This window comes from Triturus cristatus, chromosome 6 (assembly GCF_964204655.1).
Source record: "Triturus cristatus chromosome 6, aTriCri1.1, whole genome shotgun sequence".
NCBI classification, from domain to species: domain Eukaryota; kingdom Metazoa; phylum Chordata; class Amphibia; order Caudata; family Salamandridae; genus Triturus; species Triturus cristatus.
The window spans coordinates 502,215,208-502,235,009 of NC_140589.1; the positions used below are offsets into that span (position 1 = coordinate 502,215,208).

The 19,802-nt window shown below is 42.9% G+C and overlaps 1 protein-coding gene across 1 annotated transcript in view; it reads right to left on the reverse strand.

The window, feature by feature from the left end:
* COL9A1 (collagen type IX alpha 1 chain) overlaps positions 1 to 19,802 on the reverse strand; it is a 377,557-nt gene that overhangs the window by 14,964 nt on the left and 342,791 nt on the right. The window contains exons 36-37 of the mRNA XM_085610911.1: positions 19,395 to 19,583; positions 14,710 to 14,787 (exon numbers count right to left, since the gene is read on the reverse strand). Of these exons, the coding sequence (XP_085467037.1) occupies positions 14,710 to 14,787; positions 19,395 to 19,583 (267 nt within the window). The remainder of the gene's footprint in view (positions 1 to 14,709; positions 14,788 to 19,394; positions 19,584 to 19,802) is intronic.

Sequence of the window (19,802 nt, forward strand, 5' to 3'; positions counted from 1 at the left end):
ATGTTGCCCATTGAAAGGCATGCCCACCAAGGTGAACTGAACAGCCTTAAAATAGCCAGGAGTGCTTAGCCAGGCACGCTGGCAAAGAGCTACCGAAAGAGAAATGGCTTGTCCGACAGAATTTGTGCTATCCATGCCACAACAAATCAGCAATTTAGCCGCCTCACGGCCATCCTGAACCAGCTGAGCAAGAGTGTCCCAGGTATCATCAGGGATGGAGTGAAGAAGGTGCATGACTGAATCCCACAGCACATGAGAAAAACTGCCCAAAACACAAGTGGTATTAAGGGACCGCAAAGCGGAACTGGTGGCAGAAAAGATATCTCAAACAAGAGCATCTAGGGGCATATTTATAAGCCCCTATCACTACGACAAAGTCACTTTTCACGATGATGTGGTGGCGATAGGGGTTCGCCTTATTTACAGGGCAGCATTAAGCCACTTAACGTGGTTTAACGCTGCCTTGTAAATAAAGCCCCCTTTCATGCTATACTTAGTGTGAAAGGAGAGGGCAATGGGTACTGTGGTGGGCGTTACACCACAACATCCATTGATTTTGATGCTGCCCCATACTTACAAGGGTGGTGCAAATATGGGGGAGCGCCAAATTAAGACCAGGGTAAAAACCTGGTCTTACCCTGGTGAAACAAGAAGAAATGCTTTCTTTTTTTCTAGTTTTTGCTGTTTCCAAGTGTGCTGTGTTGTGCAGCACACATAGAAACAGCAAAAGGCCATTAATTGTTTATGTGCAGGAAGGTATCCCTTCCGACACAAAAACAATCATTAAAACAAAATGACGTTTTGCAACTTCTATGTGTGCTGCATTAAGCAGCACACATCAAAGTTACAAAACACCATTTAAAGATTGTTTATGTGCAGGAAGGGACACCTTCATGCACATACACAATCTTCCCCTGCATCGCAAACACCCTTGCACTATGGTGCAAAGGTTGCTGCATTGGCACTAGGCAGCTAAATTTAGCACCAGCACAGGGGGAAATATTGTTGTAAATAGGGTGCAGCCCTGCATTTCAGAAGTGGTGGAGCGCGGTGTTAAGCCAAGAAGGCTAACGCTGCACTCTATCACTTCATTGTAAATATGCCCCCTAAAGTTTTAGACTCCCTGTCTGAAGGGGAGTCAGGCAAGGTGCCAATGTCGGGGGAGGCTGTAACAACTTGAACCACAAAGCTGGGTGGAGTAGGCTGTCAGAAGAGGCAGATGGGGTCTCCAAAGGAAGGGCGATGCCCATGAGCTATAGACCTGTTAACGGAGGCGCTTGAAATGGGTTTACCCTAAGAGCCCAGCAAAATATCAAAGAAGGCCTCACTTTAAGTGGAGCACAAGCTCAGCCCCCATCTGGCCTGGATGAAGCATCCCAATTAGGGGATCAGTGGCCACCTCTACAGAAGGGAGCTGCAGCTCCAGAACCACAGCAACTCTCGGCAGACGCTCAGCAAAAGCAGAGCTAGCCTCATTAGCGAGGCTAGGAGGAGAAAACACATCTGAGGATGGGAAAGAGTCAAGCCCACTAGCCTCACTAAGGTCAGACATCCAATGAAACTCCAGAGTAGGCTGAGTTGTGTCACTTATGCCATCTCCGACATCACCAAAATACTTGTCTCCCAAGGAGAAAATAGCAGGTGGCTCCTCTGAAAGTGTTGCCAGAAAAAAACTTCCACCAATGCCGCTTCCAACATCAACCAAATGGGCAACACCTCGGCGTGGGAGAGGAGAGGCAAAGTAGGAGCGATCGGTGCCGTTGACACTGATGTCAGCTCCGGCCTATCCATCATATGCATCAGAGGAGAGAACTCGGAAGGGCTGTGCACCAGAGACGAGAAAGATTCGATCATGAATTCAGAGGACCTCACTGATGCTGAGGGAGGTCCCGCCGGCTTGGAGTCAATCAAGGCGTCACCGACCTCCTTGGCATTGGCCAGCGTCAAATGGGCAACACCTCGGCATGGGAGAGGAGAGACAAAGTAGGAGCGATTGGCGCAGTTGATACTGATGTCAGCACCGGCGGATCCAGCATATGCATCACAGGAGAAAACTCAGAAGGGCTGTGCACCAGAGAAAGATTCAATCGTGGATTCAGAGGGCCTCACTGATGCTGAGGGTGGTCCCGCCAGCTTGGAGTCAGTCAAATTGTCACCGACCTCCTTGACATCGACAAACACACCAGAAGGAAGTGTAGAACCACAGATGGCATGAAGGCAGGGTTAGTATTCCCTCATCTGATCTAGAGTTACCTTGGTGCCAGGAATCATGGGAAGGCGTGGGTAGAAATTCACTCTGACTCCCTAACCGGAGGAATATGAGACGTGTCAGAGACACATCATGTAGGCAGTAAAGACGGTAAAGACCACGGTGTCCGCTGCGTACGGTGTGACTTACCAGCTGACAGTGTAAACAAAGAACTTCGGGAGTTGGCCCTCAAGAGGCCATCGAATGGAGAAGAGGACCGTGACCAATGAGGGACCTTCAACCACCACACTGCCAAGAGTGTCATGTGGCACTCCTGCAGTGCCTTTGACCAAAGCTGAAAACAGGAGCAGGACCCTGTCTGAGTCACGGTGCATGCCCAGACACCATATGCAAATAAAATGAGGGTGCGCGGTCAACATCATATTCCACAGGTCCCAGAAAACAGTCCAAAAGGGCGCACTGTGTAGTCGACCAGAATTGAATAGGACAGAAATGGCCAGAGGTACTGCTCCCTGGATCCGTGTGGAAGTGCTGAAAGGAAGAAACTGAGGTCAGTTTGTGGTTAGGGCTTATATGTACTCTGTCAATGTCACATCCGGTGGACGATGTCATTATGGATTCCCTCAACACCCTCTACCGGCGCGCAGAGGTACTGCTGTAGAAACGTTTACGGATTCAGCCTGGCGCCTGGGGATAATTCAAAGGTAAGGAATCTGCTGCTAGGTGTCTCTATCAGATTGAGCTATTGCTGCAGTCTATTCAAATATGTGTTGTGCTTTCCCTGAGCACTTTGAAGATCTGTGTGTTATGTAGGTATGATAGCAGTCTTTGCATATTATGCGGAGTTGCCCTGAGGTGATTCGGAGACCTGAGTTGGATGTGAAAAATGCATTGGTCTATCACCGGTTTGTGCTGTACTCCATAACTGAATTGCTGACCCATGTGGGATGTAGGCATCTCTTAGATCTACTCAAAGTTTATTAACATCATTAGAAGCAATGCAGAGTACAGCGGGGCTGCTCAAAAGTTTTAGGATAATTGAATATTAAAAACCAAGTAGGAACACATAACTGTGATAAAGGATTACAGATAAATTACTTTAGCGTAGATACGTTGTCGACGCTTGCACTGCTATGAAGAATATACATTTTTTTGTATTTGAGAAACAATTGCTGTGCCTTTACCCAACACAGAACACGCTGATGGCATTTTTATTTTAGAAGCATAATGCAAAAAAGACATAACCTGCAGAGTGAAATTGTTCTTTAATGTTGTCATATGCATTTGATAGAGCGTCACAAGATTCTAAAATTTGTAGGGGTGCCTCATATTTACCGTTAGCCAGCACCCGCATATTAATCAATGTATGTTTAAAAGTGCCATAGAAATGTATTGATGTTATTGTTTAACTTTGAGGTGATTATAAATGTAATAATGCTTTTGTGAGGATCAATGTTGCAAGTTATTGTGAATGTATTCAACAAAACGAATAATCATTAGTTTTCGTACAATGCAATGTATTATGCTAAACGTGTGCCAGGTTAAAGTTTTTCGCGTAGGTTGCTTATTCACGTATATGAAAATAATGAACTAATGCTTAGAGTGCGGTTTACTAGTGGGTTTAATTTTGTAAAGACTTGATCACACATATGTCAAACAGAAGGCCTGTTCATTCCTTATGTTAGCTAATGCTGTAAGCCGAAAATGATTCCCTTGGTAAAGTCTTTGGGTTGCAGGGAAATGTAAAATCTTAAAGATGTGAAATGGCTTTTCTCGTTCCCATGTTTCTGTTGCAGGTGCAAGGACATTTAGCTCGTTAGAGAGAATAGATCTTTGTTTTAGGAGTTAGGATGCTGTGAGAAGCCAACAGGGGAGTGCATTGGAATGTGAGATAGATACTTTTGCTGCGCAAGGTGCCTGAGACTCAAGGTCAAACTAACCGTCGTTGGATGCAGGACAACTTTGTGGAAAACTACCGAGAGAAGACCTGGCTGAAGAGGTGTGCCAAAGGGCGTGTTCTATGATTTTGGGGTTTTGTATTAGGGACAGTGCCCCGTGGGTTGAGCAGATGAGGTTTAGACGGGAAGCTAGAAGGAGCATCTTATTACGAGCTCTGACTAAGTGAAGGTACTTCTTAAAGGAGTCTTCACTTCTGACACCTTTTTCTTGATTCTCTTGCCTGGGATGGGAATGCTAAGTAGGGATGTCAACTTAGAGGTAGAGTAGGGATAGATAAATGTTTTCTTTTTTGACTAATGATTCCTAATTTAGACATCGGATTAACCATAGCCTTTTTGATGATTTTAGAATCTGTAATTCTTTTAGTTCTGAGTCGAATGAGAATCCTACGTAGACTGGCATTTGTATTAGTGCCCATTTACTTTTTGCACCTTGTGTTAAGGTGTTTGTATGTCCAGTTGTTTTTGGTTGTAATAAAATCCTACAAAATTTGGATTCGGAGTCAGCGGTCCTTTCCAAATGAAGTCTAATTGTGGTAGATATATTTTGATAATTGTGTTCATCCCCTCCACACTATCTGGCAGATAAAAAGATCCCTGCGACCTGTGAGGATTCTTGGAGATAACCAGGTAGGCAAGAATCTGGCCGTATCACATGTGTAACATCTGACATTCAGATATTAACTCCTTTGCAGGAGCCTTTAAACCATGCAGCTTGCTGCTCATGCGATGTAACATGAATGAGTAGTGCAACAGTGCATTGGAGGAAATACCTTTAGTGATATAATGTATATGCTGTAACCTAATTCAAACTAAGCGCTGACAGTAAACAGAGCACCCATTCGATGTCAATACCTGTGGGGGCTCCTCTACTATGGTGGAGGAGCATAACCGCATTAATTTTAAGCAGTGCGAAGTAGAAACAAAAAATGATAATAACTTTGAGTTATTATTATTTTATTCTTCGTGCTGCTTCTGCGGGTGAGCCGGTGGGCAGGGCTGCTCTGCTCCTACAGCAGGGCAGGGGAGGAGTGGTTTGCCCACTCCTAAGTGCTCTCAGGCCACCCAAAACTGTCATGCGCACTTTCCCTGTTCTCCATGCAGGCTGCATTACAGCTTGCACAGAGAACATGCCCAGGCCTCCATTCCCTGGCTGAGCGTCCAACCAGGACGCTCAGACCAATCAAAAAGCTACATTGCAGCATTGTGATTGGTCAAGGGAGTCTGGGTGCTTACCAATCACAACGCTGCATTGCAACATTGTGATTGATCATTGTGGCATGGCTGTGCTTCCTGTTCCTCGAGTTCGATGAGGAGATCAGGAGCAGAGAGGCAGCACGTGGCAAGGTAAGTTTATTTTTTTTGTTTTATTTTTTTATATTTCGGCTTCTCCCCCTCCTCGCGCCACCCACGCCTCTCCACCCACGAGCCATGCCTGCTGCCACTTATCAATATATCAGAATACTGTTCTATGCAGAAATAAGCTTATGACACAGCTTCTTTGTGTGGCTTGGTTGTGTTTAAACACACATCCCCAAAGGTTTAAGGACAATTTCTCAGATTTATAAGCTCATTAGCAATAGGATTAGGCTCCAAGAAATTTTTATAAACTTGCATGAACTACTGCTTACCATGCTCGTATTTTAAATTGTAGGGAACATAGGTTCTCATTGCATTGAGGAAATTGCATTTAGACTGCAGCACAAATGGCAAGCATGTAAACCAGGGTCAAGAAATGCAACTTCAAATCACCACATTTGTATTGGGCTAGGGGAATTTTGATTCATTTCATGGAAGGAATTGGAGTTCCCCTTTTCTGAAACCATCAGTGAATGTCAGTGCGTGTTTCAGCATCATGATTTAATTAGCCGTTTTGCTTCCATTTATGAGGTTTCTGAGCTGAACACATTTTAGTGACGGTCGGAATGAGAGAGGCAGGGGGTTCCCGAAATAGGGATCTGCAGCTGAGAATCATTAAACGCATTTGAAGCAGGACACACTCTTGGGAACACTGAGGGAGATTGGGAGCAGAACGCTTGATGTAGGTGGCAGTACACTTAGTTTTTGTTGCTAATAGAGACTTTGGTAAAGTTGGGTTTACATTTGATCCTGCTGAAATGTTCTGACTGAGGGGTTCGGTTCTCTGTGTGTTTTTTTTTTTTTAGATCAATCTGGGGGAAATTAAGTTTGAGTCAATTGCAACTGTTGACCCAATTAACAAGGCTAGTTCCCAGTATGATTTGTTTTCTGGTCGTACATAAACAGGGGTATTTATTTTATTACCTGTGATGGAGCAGGGTTTTCGCGTAAAACCTGCTCCGATTGAACCCTCAGTAATATTTACTAACTGTGTGCAGTGAAAAATAAACAAGAAAAAAGTTTAACATGGGTAAATGCTTCTGCGCAAGCGCAAAACTAAACCACTGAAGTAGGTCGAAAATTGCTTCTGGCTAATGAAAACAGAGAACTAATGCTGCTTTAGTGCATGTTATTAATAACAGCTGTAATGCGAACATGTAACATGGGTTTGCGTGGGGATAAATGCAGCATTTGGGTTGGTACGTAGAAAAATGCTTTTCAAATATAAATAAATGTTTGTGTTTTATTCATTGTAGAGACAAGCATGGGTTTCATTTTGCATGACAGATTAAAGGGTTAAGAAAAATCAGTTGTGCTGAAAATCAAATAGTAGAAAATTGAAAAGTGAGTAACAGGGAAAGATGAGCCTGACCTGTCCTTCAAATTTGGAATCCTGAGAGCCTGCCAAGACCCGAAAGAAAAGAACAATGTTATGAACGTGGAAGGAAGTTTCCTCTGCAGAGAGGCGCTCAGCAGGGAATAGAATACATTGTAAAAGATGAATGCAGGAGAAGAGAAAACAAATGATAGAGTTACGAACATTATTTCCTGAAGAGAAAGTTGATGTCATTATGGATGATTAAAACAAAGAAGTCTTTAAAACCTATGTGTGTGTAGAGAGTGGTGTGACAGTACACCACCTTCCCAAACCAATCAAATGTGGAGAATGACCAAAGATAGATACTTCTCTTGGTTGGTCTTTGGGTTTTAGAGTATAATTGAGGGGCCTGGAGCGAGGGGTTTTTGGACAGACCTTTTGCTGACTGTTGGGGTGAGATTGTCGCATGACGTCGGTTTGCTGTTTCTCTTGAGTTTCCTGATTTAGTCTTTCCCTTTTTAAATCTATTTGAAAGGCCTTTGCTGTTTACCCGCCCAGGTGACAGTATTTCCTAATTAGGTTAGTATAGCCAAATATCCGAATTTGCATAATCTCTTGCAAATGTATTTTATTTCGAATCTTTTGTCTCTTCTCCTATCCACTCTTTAATGCATTGTCAATGACTATGAATTTGTCATTTTTCTCTTCTAATGTTGTTTGCCTTGTGATGGTTCATGATTAGTGCTGAATTTGTGTACGTTATGAGCATTATTTTACATTATTTAGATACATATTATAAATCTACAAATGAGTCTGTCTTTATTAGAGCATTTTTTTATTAATGAGTAGTGATTTGTTTATATGACCAACAACATAAAGATTTCATCGCCACATTTGGTAAATTAGGTAGAGTATAAATATGGGAATTGGTAAGTTGGTATAAACTTTAGAAATAAGAAACTGATTCTTAACCAGCGCAAAGGAGCTGTATTGGGTAATGGAAATTGGGCCCTGCCTTTGGAAAATTATACGTTCCTGAGCGCTGGATCACTTGGAATTGAAGGTGGCATATTTTATTGATGTTATTGGTTCCCTGGGTTGAGCTTTTGGTCAAAGAACTGCATGTATGATTAGAATAATATACTGATTGAAGTAGATCTTTAGTAGGAGGGATGCAGAGTGGTGAACAATACATTGGGCTCGATTCACTACTGTGATCGCACAAGTGGAACTATGCAATGAAAAAGCACATCAGGGACCGTATTATACATTGTACCCCAGAGGATGCAATGTGCGCCCGCTTTGTGTGCCCACAGGCACAATGGTATTACAGAAGGAACAGAAGACCCTTATGAGTTTTCTTCCATAATACTGATAGTGCTAGTGGGTGTGGCCCAATGCAAATGTGGGAATTACTATGCTTTTGCCCACGCACCATGTTGCCGACATGGGTGCAGAGGCGAACATGCTTTTAGGAGGCACACTGAAAGTGTGCCACAAACAGGTGGTGCACTGTCAATGCGCCTCCTTAAGGCAGTCGTCTGGAGGAGAGAAAGGGGGTCCTATGGACCCTCAGACATCCCCCTGCAGGAGAGTGCAGTCACTCACCACACCCGCCTGCAAGGGGTTCTCTAATCCCTTTGAAAGTGCAATCAGATTGTCACCTGCACTGTGAAACACAGAGCAACTTTTAAACAGCTGCTCTGTATCTCACTTGAATGCTCTGCCATAGGGGCAGCGCATTCTTTGTAATATGGCGCACTTTCCTTGTTTGCGTGGAGCAAACAAGAAAATTCTTTTTTATTCATAATAAGGCCTTAGGATTGTAAATTCAAGTCCATGAATCACAGAATCAGCCTTTGTGGGATTTTATGTTCGTAAGATGCACTTATTAACACAGAAAATCCAGGAATATTGCAGAATTGCTGCATTTGCATAGTTACCATTAAGCATGGGAATGCAGAGAAGTATTTTTGGGTCATCCTGCAGAAGCTAAACAATCACAAGCTGGTAAGTGTGTAGGGGAATTCATATACATCATATACATCTTGCACCCACCCAGGAATACTACCAAAATATGTTTCTTTCAACGGCAGAAGTAAAAGTCGCCCGGTGAAAATTCTGCAGGTGTACATTTTGTGCTTTGGAGTGCTCTAGAAATTGAATGATGATAAAGGGTTTCCTGAAGTACACGTGGGATTCCTTTGAATTCAGTGCAAAGTCAGAAATCTGCTCCAAACAAATGAGTGTCTTGAACGAAAAAGATTTCAATTTTTGTCTATGTGCAGATACTGTGCTACGCTGCCCTACGCAAAAGTGAAAGTGCAGGAATGCAACGCATTTATGCAATACAATGCATTCCTGTCCTTTCCCCCCTGAGCTGGTGCCATTTCAGCAGCCTAGCGCCAATGCAGGCATCCTTGCACCATGGTGCAAGGGTGCTTGTGTTGTGGACAGAACTGTTTTTGTGCCGGAAGGGGCACCTTCCTGCACAGAAACGATCCTAAGAGGCATTTTCCTCTTTCTTTGTGTGCTGCAGAATGTAGCAAGCATAGAAAAGGGAAAAAACGAAGATAAATAAAGTTATTTCTCCTCATTACATCTCACCTTGGGGCGTACGTTTTTGGCAATTTCCTAGATTTAGATGCTCTTGCAAATCTGCGGAAGTGTCAAAATTCATGGGTGCTGTGTGGGAAAACACAGCCCAAAGCCTAGGGAATGCCTCCTGAGCGCAGGGTAAGGCAACGCAGTGATCTACGCTGACTTGCCTTACTCCATATCTTACTCCATAAAAGTAATGCTCCGGTGGTGCAAGGGGCTCGTAAATTTGCCCCTCAGTTTTTAGGACACCACTAGCGCATATGCTTTTCTCCAGCCTCCCCAATTAATTACAGCCGAGGGTGAGATGGGAGGGGGTCTTCAGGAGCAAGAAAGAGGAATGAGAGAGAGATCAGAGAACGAGGAGGAATGGAGCAAGGTTGTTTTGAACATTTTTGCCAGGGCTGCTTTTGGTTCCCAGTCTGGCCTTGATGAATGGGCTCTGAAGCCCATTGAGCATGCATTGACGGCCTCTGGCACTATCGCTGATGACTGTGGCTGGTGGTCAAAGACTCTAATGAAGGGCCCATACATAACTCCCAATAACGTACTGAGATATGTGACAGATGAGAGTAACCGATGCCTGAACATGGTGGACAGGGTGAGAATAAAAGGACAAGCAACCAGTGAGTCAGGGACATTTTCGGTTCCCGTGGATGGTCAGAACTGATTCAGTGACAAATTAGGTATTACTTCCTGCTTCTGAAAGAAACTCACGTGAGCTACAGATGCAACAAAGTGCTGGATTAAGTTGAAAATCCAAAAGGTTTTCATAGTGTTGTTCTAATCACTGATGTGTGTAAACTAGATGCACTGTAGTTTGCACTTGCTATGAAGACACAGGTTTCTGCACTAATGACAGCATCTTTGGAATTAACTTAATGAAGTAGCTATGAACAGCATAAGGATTCACAGCGAATAACCACCTGTATTTAGTAACAAATCTGTTGTTTATTGGGTGTTTTTACAGCATTTACGCACAAGAGGGCAGTATTAGTGCATGCATGAAGCAAGCCTATCTCCAGTCAGCATCGTTTCTACATGCAGTACAGAAGGGATTTTGGCGGTGTTGATGAGGCAGACATATATAAGTGAAGTTGAACCGGTTTAGTAACTATTGTGAGATAGATTTACAAAGAACATGCGTTGTCCTTGTATGATGCAAGTCGTCACAAGGCAACACAAGTTTTTAACAGGATTTACTAAGCGACGCAAAGCCACTTAGTGTGGTTTAGTAAATACAAAGTAAAGCAGCGCATATTGATACGTTGTGTTACTTTGCATCGGAGAGGAGTTCCATAGGTGGAGCTTGGGCGTTCCCATGCATTCACCAATGGAATTTGATGCAATTCCAGATTTACAATGAGTAAACCTGGGATTGCCCCCAAAAAGTTACAGCTCTCTGAAGCAGGCATAATGAAGAGTAATATCTTTGTTTCTCCTCAATGCTTCCTTTTTCTATGCATGCTGCTGGAATATGACTCTAAGGTTTGTTTCTGTGCAGGAAGGTGTTCCTTCCTGTTTGAAAACAATCCTTCTCATGGCGGTAGGCAGCACACAGTGCACCCACGCAAGGAGAGAGCAGAAATGCTCCATATCTTTATAAATATTACTAGTGCTTCATTTATGTAATTTTGCCGTAGAGCAGCACTGCAGGTCTTCCTGCTGTGCTGCCCTACGGCAAAAGAAAAGGGCAGGAATGCGCTGCATCTATCAGATAAGGCGCATTCCTGTCCTTTTCCCCTGCACCGGCGCACAATGTGCTGCCATGTGCCAATGCAGGCACCTTTGCACCATGGTGCAAGGTGCCTGCGTTGCAGGGATGATTATTTTTGTACAGGAAGGGAAACCGTCCTGCACAAAAACAATCACAAGATGGAATTTCCTATTTCTATGTGTGCTGCAGAATGTAAAGCTTTTCTCCTCGTTGTGCCTGCCTTACGCCTCCCCTGGTGTAAGTTTTTGGCGCTGCCTTAGATGTATGATTTCTCGCAAATTTGGGGCAGTGTCAAAAAGCCATGGATGTTGCTGGAAATGCCCCCAGCAACATCCATTGCATGCCCCTTTAACATACAAAAAATGCGTTAAAGGGAACAATATTTACAAGGCAGCATTAAGCCAAAAAAGTAGCTTAGTGCTGCCTCGTAAATAAGTGACGTTCCAGTAGCACAAGAGGCCTCATAAATGAGGCCCGTAGCATTTCTGCCCTCTCCCTTTCACGCAACGCAGTGCAGCAAGTTGTCTTGCTGCGTTGCAATGCATGAAAAAAATAATAAATCTGCCCTTGTATTTGAACTACGCCAAGAAGCTCTGACATTCTTTGCATTTTATAACCATATAACAGTACATTTATAACCTGCTTGTTCATCGTCAAAGTAGTTTATTATAACTGATAACAATGAATGGTGCTCAATAGCACTCCCTTTTCCAGCTTCCAAATAATGAGCTTTTGACAGGAACTACCTGGAGTTGAACCCGTGCCCACACAGTTACATCAAAGTGCTTGCAATGTATGAATCAGTTTGCTGCGCTCTTCTCCTGGTTGATTTTTAATTCCATGTTCAGTCCAACCAGTTAAATGGAGCAGTGGCAGCTCCTCCTCTAAGGTGGCGGAGCGTCGCCCCACTGAACAAAAGGAAAAATAAAATGATAATAACTATTGTTATTATCATTGTATTTTGTCTATAGCTATCAGTGGCTCTCGGTGGGGCTAGCCAGAGTAGGGAAGTGCGCATAAACAGTTTGGCCGGCCCTCTTGTGCCGACCAAACAGTTCAAGCACACTTTGCATGCTTCTACCAGGCTGCATTACACAGCCTGGTCAGGAACATGCACAGCTTCCCTGTTCCAGTCTGAGCGCTCAGACCAACCACAATGCTGCATTGCAGTGTTTTGATTGGCTCAGGGGAGCCTAGGAGCTGGGTGCTTCCGGAAGTCTGCACGAAGAGGACGGAGGAAGGAGGAGAGGCAGCGGACGTTCTAGGTAAGTGTTTTTATTTATTTTAAATTTTTCTTTCTTTAATCTTTTGCCTTCCCCATCCCCCCCCCCCCCCCCTCTCGCGGCTCACCACCCAGGTCAGGTAGGAACTGCTACTGCAATGGAGTGACCATCCTAAGTATCTGATCTAGAAACTCTGTGGGCTTTTGAACTCATAGCTGCACGTATTGTTGCTAAAATTAACCGCTGGGACCACATTACGCCCATTCTACAACATCAGCCTCAGAACCCTAAGAGATCCGGGTTGAGTTTATTTCTCTGCTTGGCTCACGACATGTCTTACTGCATGGGTCTCAAATGCTTGAGCCATTGCCAACCAAGAGATCACACAGTTGTCGACCCCCGTCTCTCTCACACAGGAAAATCAAAGGCAAATACGTAGATATTTTTATGTTTCACAGTAGGTAACCCATATAAGGCCTCTTTATGTCCAAGGACCAACTGATACACTGTTCTGGTTTAGCAAAAAACCTAGAATCTTTTCTGTTCCCATGGTGAATTGTTTTGGCCTTCAGCTGTCTTTGATGCAAATAAGCTACTTGTGGTGTTGGAGCTCTCTACTAGGGCAATCTAATATTAAAAATAATGTTGAACCGTTAGAGCTTAGTCGAAAAGAATTCCTTTGATACCAAAGTACTACACATTTTGTATTTTTCAACAAAGCAACATGATTGTTTGATGCACAAAGAACATATTTGACAAGCAGTCACTGTGGATGATGAGTTTCAGCAAAATGGCCAATAGAACGGGGTATCAATGAACCGCTCTTGAGTGCGAATCCTGAGTTTGTATTTAGCATTAATACGCTTTTATTCGCTTTAAGCTATTAGAAAGGCAGACCCAAAGGCTGCTTGGAGCTCCTTTGAAGTCATTCTTTTGTTTCTCTATATTTGAAATGTTGGGTCGTGATAAAAAGGTCACATTGGGCTTAAAAAATGCGGTTCTGCACGGTTCTGTTGCTTCTGCAGTAAGAAAATGTGTATCGAAATTGGAAGATCTTGTGACAAATAATAGTTTTAGTTTCAAAGAAATATGTGCACATTAGATTGTTTATTTATAATTATATAACAGGAGCCAAGAAAGGAACAACGATGCACTTTAAACAATGAAAATGGGGACAGTTTAGATGAGTAAAATACCAAAAATGAGGAGGAATGAAAGTTACGCTAAACTAAGAGCGAAAGTAATGAAATGCAAAATATTGCAAAGTTTACTGTAGATCGCAACAGAGCCGCTAGTTCCTGAGGGGGCACAACTCAGAGAGTTAAGTAGTGTTCCAGAACCAGCGAGCTTGCCAAATACTCCTTTCATAATAACAGAAAGCATTGCAGAGGAGAGAACAGGGTCGACTTCAGTGCTGCGCTGTGAAGTGCGGAAAACGAACAATGATTGGCAAAACCAATGCTGATAACGTTAGACACTATCTGAACATATGGCTTTAGATCGCTTGAAGTTCAAAACAGAAGACACAAGCATCCCAATAAAAATAATAAAAATCCAGCAGAGTTTTCATGGGTGGCGGCCCTCACTTATCGAAACCGTAGAAATGAATATGAGAATACACTGTCCAGAAAGGCATGTAAGCAAAGAAGAAGCTAGACGTTTTGTCCATGGTTTTGAGCTGTAAAATGAAGCAAATAAGAGACCCCTGCTTTTTGTAGTTGATGCAAATGCTATACATTATGGCATGTGCATTAAGTCGACACAGACCTGGAACTCAGTTTGCAAAGGGTTTCATTATGGCAAAGCCCGATGACATGTGCTCAACAGTTCATGAAAATGTGTCCTAACACAAGCGCAAGCAGATTACTTGTATTCTTTAAGCTAAAAGAAAGGCAGACCCAGAGGTTGCTTTGAGATCCTTTGATGTCACTTGTAGAAAGCCAGACTGGACTACCTCCCAGTTTGTGAAGGAGTACTCTGCCCACCAAACTCTAAGTAATGTCAGACTTACTTGCCAAATCTAAAATTGCACATCTGGACCTGAGTCTCAAATTCAAAATTTAATCGAATTGAAAAGCAGAACCAAACTAGCAAACATCGTCAGTGAGGTAGCAGTTAATAAAAAGGCAATAGTTCATCATAGCATGTGATTTCAAAAGGTATAGACACCTGGCACACGATATAAGCAAGCAGTTAAGAATGCTTTATGCAGAAGATAAACATTCCATAATGTTAGAGCCAGGCTCTTCCTATCTAACAGGCACAATTTCTGTAAATTAAACAAAAATCAAACAAACAGTGATATTTTCATGTTTCTGTAAATTTACCTGGCGGGCCTGGTGGGCCGGGTAGTCCTTTTTGTCCTCTTGATGGGAATCCTCTTTCGCCTCTTTCACCCATTTCACCTGTATATACAGACAGTGTGTAAGAGCGCTTCAACCATGTATATTCATTTACTTTCATTGATAATAACATCCGCTGTGAAATGGCCAGCCTGAGAGCCAATGAGTCAGCTTTTTTCTGCCTCTTACTGAAGGCTTTGAATTATTGCTAGAGCATTGAAAGGAAGATGACGCAGAGCCAATAATTCTAGCATGGAGTTGATACAGTGCTTAATTTGAGCTGTTAGTATCTGGTGCTCATCACTGGCTTTTAATTGCCAACACCGGCACCTATGACTGTTTGCCACATGGTGGCGCTGTTTGCCTAATTCAGTGATCCACACAACAGTTGTTTATTAATTTAATATACATTAAAAATAACTCGTTGCCCACAACATTCATCTAGCTTTGGGGACCTGAATAGACTAAATTGTCACACTTGTCCGTGTATAATGGTTAGATGTTGTGCTGGTGATGTAATTGGCAGCTCTGACAGGGCCAATCGGTAATGCAATCTATAGTGGCCTCCTGAAAACGGCCTTGGCACTTATTTACTTACAAATTAAGCACTGGAGTTGAATGATTCAAAAGGGACCTAAACAATTGGAGTGCACTTAGAAATGAATCCAGATCTCAGTTACTGAAAACCTGCTTCAAATTGTACCTGTTAGACCTGTCATCCTTAGGGTGGTCTTTCCTCTGACTTTTTGCCTTTGCCCTCCTGTTTTTGCTGATTCTTTTTGTTGGACTTAGGACTATGAGCACTTTACCACTTCTATCCAGTGCTAAAGTGCATGTGCTTCTCCCCTAAAAATGATGAAATTAATTATACCTGATTAGCATATTTTTGTACTAATAAGTCCCTTGTAAAGTGGTATACCATATTTCCAGGGACTGTACTTCAAATGCTACTGGTGGGCTGCAGCACTGATTGTGCCACCCACAGAAGTAGCCTTTCAAACCTGTCTTACACCTGCCACTGCAGTGTCTGTGTGTGCAGTTTACTGCCACTTCAACTTGCCATTTAAAACAACTTGCCAAGCCTCAAACTCCCCTTTAATAACATATATATCACCCCTAAGGTAGGCCCCAAATAACCCTAAGGCAGGGTACTATGTAAGTAAAAGATAGGGCATGTGCCTTTATGTTTTAATTGTCCTGGTAGTGACAAACAGCCTTTTTTCGTTTTTACTACTGTGAGGCCTACTCCACTCATAGGCTAGCGATGAGAATTCCTTAATACACTTTCAAGCAGTAATTCCTGATCAGAGAGAAGTAGCTTATTCATGTTTCATATGTTTGGAATAGTATTAGTGAATCCTACCTGCTGGTAACGTTGAATTTAATATTACTGTTTTGGAAATGCCATTTTAGAAAGTGGACATTTCTCTCCACTCACTGCTCTGTGTGCCTGACAGCCTGCTTTCAATACATGTCTGGAGTGGGTGACAGCTACACTTTGCACATTCCCTCTAGACAGTCACGACACAGGAAGTCTGAGAAACAATCTACATACAACTGCATTCTGATGGCCTAGCTTGAGCAGGATGGAAGGGAGGGGCTGATACTTTACTTGAATAGGCTGTGCCCTGTCCCCACACAAAGGACTGATTATCCCCCAGAGATAGCCTGTCAGACAGGACCGGGTTGATAGTGATCCTTGAGCACTTCAGAGGACTGCTTTGAAGTCACCCCCACATCTAAGGTACTTTTGGGTATAAGTACTGGGTCCCTGACCCCTAAAACCAGACACTGGATCTTGAACTGAACCTCTGTCAGAAGGACTGCTGTGCTGCTTAAAGGACTCATGTTTGGACTGCAGACTTGGTAGGACTGCTTTTCTTTTGTGTTGCCCTGCTGCCTGCTGCTCTCTGACTCTGCTGAAAGTGAGCTGGACTCAGTTTTCTCTCCAAGCAATCTCCAAGGGCTTGTTGGCTTGCCTCCTGTTGCTTGAGATTCAGGGAAATTAAATTCCCTACCCCTGCTCCTGTGCTTGGCTCACTGCAAGTGGCCCAGATACTTGAAACACAGATTTCAATGCATCTCCTGTCTGTGTATAACAGGACCAGTGCATCGACTCGGTTGCGGGAGTCAAATCGGCACATAGCTTCAGAACCAACTCTTTGTCTCCCGAGATCAACGCATTGGACAACATATTGCAGCCACTGCAGCTTGGTGAGATCAACGTATCCCCTCGACTACTTAGCAGGATCTGTCACACTGCTCGATGTCTTTCAACTTCAGCACTCGTTTTCGGAACTGATGCTTGGCCATCACTGCATACAGAAGATCAACGCATCTCATTTGCAACCAGGAAAGGTACTTTGTGCACGGGGGCCTGCATACGTCCTGTTGCCAGCCGGCACTCCATTGTGGTTGGGCTAAAATTTGACTTCATCCCAGTCCAGTGTGACCTAGAGTAACCTTTTTAGCTATACTTGCTTCTAAGCGCTTTACTGCATTTATTCCTGTAAAATTCAATATCTAAACTTCTATACATTGGATTTTTGCTGTTTTGGTCTTGTTTTGTGCAGGCTAAAATAATCTATTTTTTCTAAACCTGTTTGGAGATTTTTGTGGTGTTTTAATTGTGTTACTGTATGTGTGGGTTGCACAAATACTTTACACATTGCCTCTTTAGATAAGCCTGACTGCTCTGAGCTGATCCACTAGAGGGTGAGCACAGGTTATCCTTTAGTGTGTATCTAGCTTACCCTGACTAGAGTGGTGGTTCCTGCCTGACATGGGTGCATACTTCAGCCAGCAAGGAATCCCATCTCCAACAGTACCAATGAAGCACTGGCCTTTGGTCAATCAAAGACTCATTTATTTAATTTTATTTAAGGTTTTTCATATAGTTCTTTATTCCCCTTGGATGAAAGTGCTCTACAGTGAAACAAGTGTTCCTGAGAGAGCGTCATATGAGTACATTTAATTTGTATATTATCTTGGCGTAAGCTTTGGTGAGGTTTAAGTGCATTTTTAATTGGTGGGGAATCTACGAGGGTTGTTTTTTAATCTTTGAAATAATGCTCAGTATAAATTGACAGGTGGATTGAGAGGAGAATAATGCTAATAGTTTTAACCATCACAGACTTTGAATTTGAACTTTTTATGTGAGAAATTGATCAGGTAAACTGAATCTAACACACCGATCAGCCACCATTTCTACTTTATTTGCTGCTGGGACATTTGGAGACGCCATTTTGGATTTGTGGCACTCTAACCTCTGGCTAGACAGATCAGCTAATTTAGCCTCCCCTGTAAAATGATCACTGTAGTGGAAACGTGCCACTGGCAGGCAAACGGCAAGCCCATCTGAGCCCCTTTATGCCTGGATCATGACCAGCACTGGCCATGCTGCCCGGCTGGTCAAGAACAATAAGGTAACTTGTAATTATAAAATAATAGAGACTTTATTATCCTTATGAAGGGAAAGCAATTGTGAGGGCTAACTCCTCCCTTCAAATGGCTGCACCTTCCAATGTGATGTTTGCCATTATAAAATTCATAGCAAGAGAAGTCAACTTGGTGGTGTCAATAGATCTGACACAACTGAGTATAGCTTACAAACAAATTCTAATTTAAGTAAAGGTCCTTGTCATTTTAAAGCAGGTTTAATAAATGCTGGATCGCTACTAAAACACAAATTTGATATTTGGAACACTCTGGTAGATTAGTGACATGCACTCTTTCTTACTGACACATGGCTGGGGATGTTCTCTGGGCCTGATATTGCCTAAGTGATACCTGATGGTTATTCTATTATTCATCAAGTTCGCAATGAGCATAGGGGTGGTGGTATGGGATTATTTATCAGTCCACTTTTTTCTTACACAATGCGGAAACTTAAAGGGCTGGAGACTACGGAAGGTCTGCTCTTTACCTTCAAGCTATCTCATATGCATGCTTTTCAGAAAAGACTATTGATTTGGAAAACTAATTTCTAAAATTGCCCCCCACTCTTATTACAATTTTCAAACTTTACTACATTTGGTGATTTTAATGTTTATGTTGACGATCCTTCCTGTAAAGTTGGGTCTAATCTGCTGAAGACTTTGGAGGAAATTACTCTTCAGCTGAAGGTAGTCAGTCTTACCCATAAATTAGGCCACACTCTAGATGTAATTTTCTCAAAGAGAGCTGAGTTAGAAGAAGATATTTCTGTTCCCACTACTTTGTCCGATCATTCTTTGGTACCTTTTTCAGTGTTATTATTAGGTACTTTGCTGAAATTTTTAAAGCCTTAGATCCCTACATGGACATGGTATAAAATGGATTTCTGGAGTTTAATCCCCAATGCTGATGTGCATTTTAATATATCCTCAATGAATGCTTCTCCAGTGCAATTCATTGAGGAGTTGCCTCCCCACCAAGGAAGAATGTTAGCAACGCATTTGGCGTTTCAGCGCGTGCAATGAAATTCATTTTATTCATTTATTTATTTACATTACTCCGGTCGGTCGTGAGCCGGAGTTTACTACCCCCCACCCTGCCCCTCCCCCGCCCCACCTCACCGCCCCACGGCACTCCCTCCACGGGTGCTACTGCTTGCAATAGTGATGTGATTCTAAGCAATCAAAGCATAGATAAGTCTCTCTTGTTGGCTACTGTGTTTGAAACAATCTTACCTTTAGGGCCTTTAAGCCCAATTTCACCAGGAGGACCTTTGAGACCTGGAAGGCCACGAGGGCCAACTTGTCCAGGGAATCCATTATCACCAGGAGCCCCAGGAGCTCCTGGTGGTCCAGGTCGACCAGGTAGTCCTGCAGCACCAGATTCCGGCCTTCTGAGGCTAGCAGCTAAATGAGCTAATTGTTCTGCAATGAAGAAATAAAAAGGTTTGAGTGAGAAAGAGAGAAATGTAAATTTCAAATAGTACATTCATGTCAACCAAATTATAGTTTTCATTTAGGTGATCAATCATGTGAAGTCCCTGGAAAATAGGTATGTAAATTTTATCAAGCTAGATATGAAAGTATTTTAAATGCTTTTGGGCCAGCATACATAATTTTAAGAGCTTATAAAATTAATTTGGG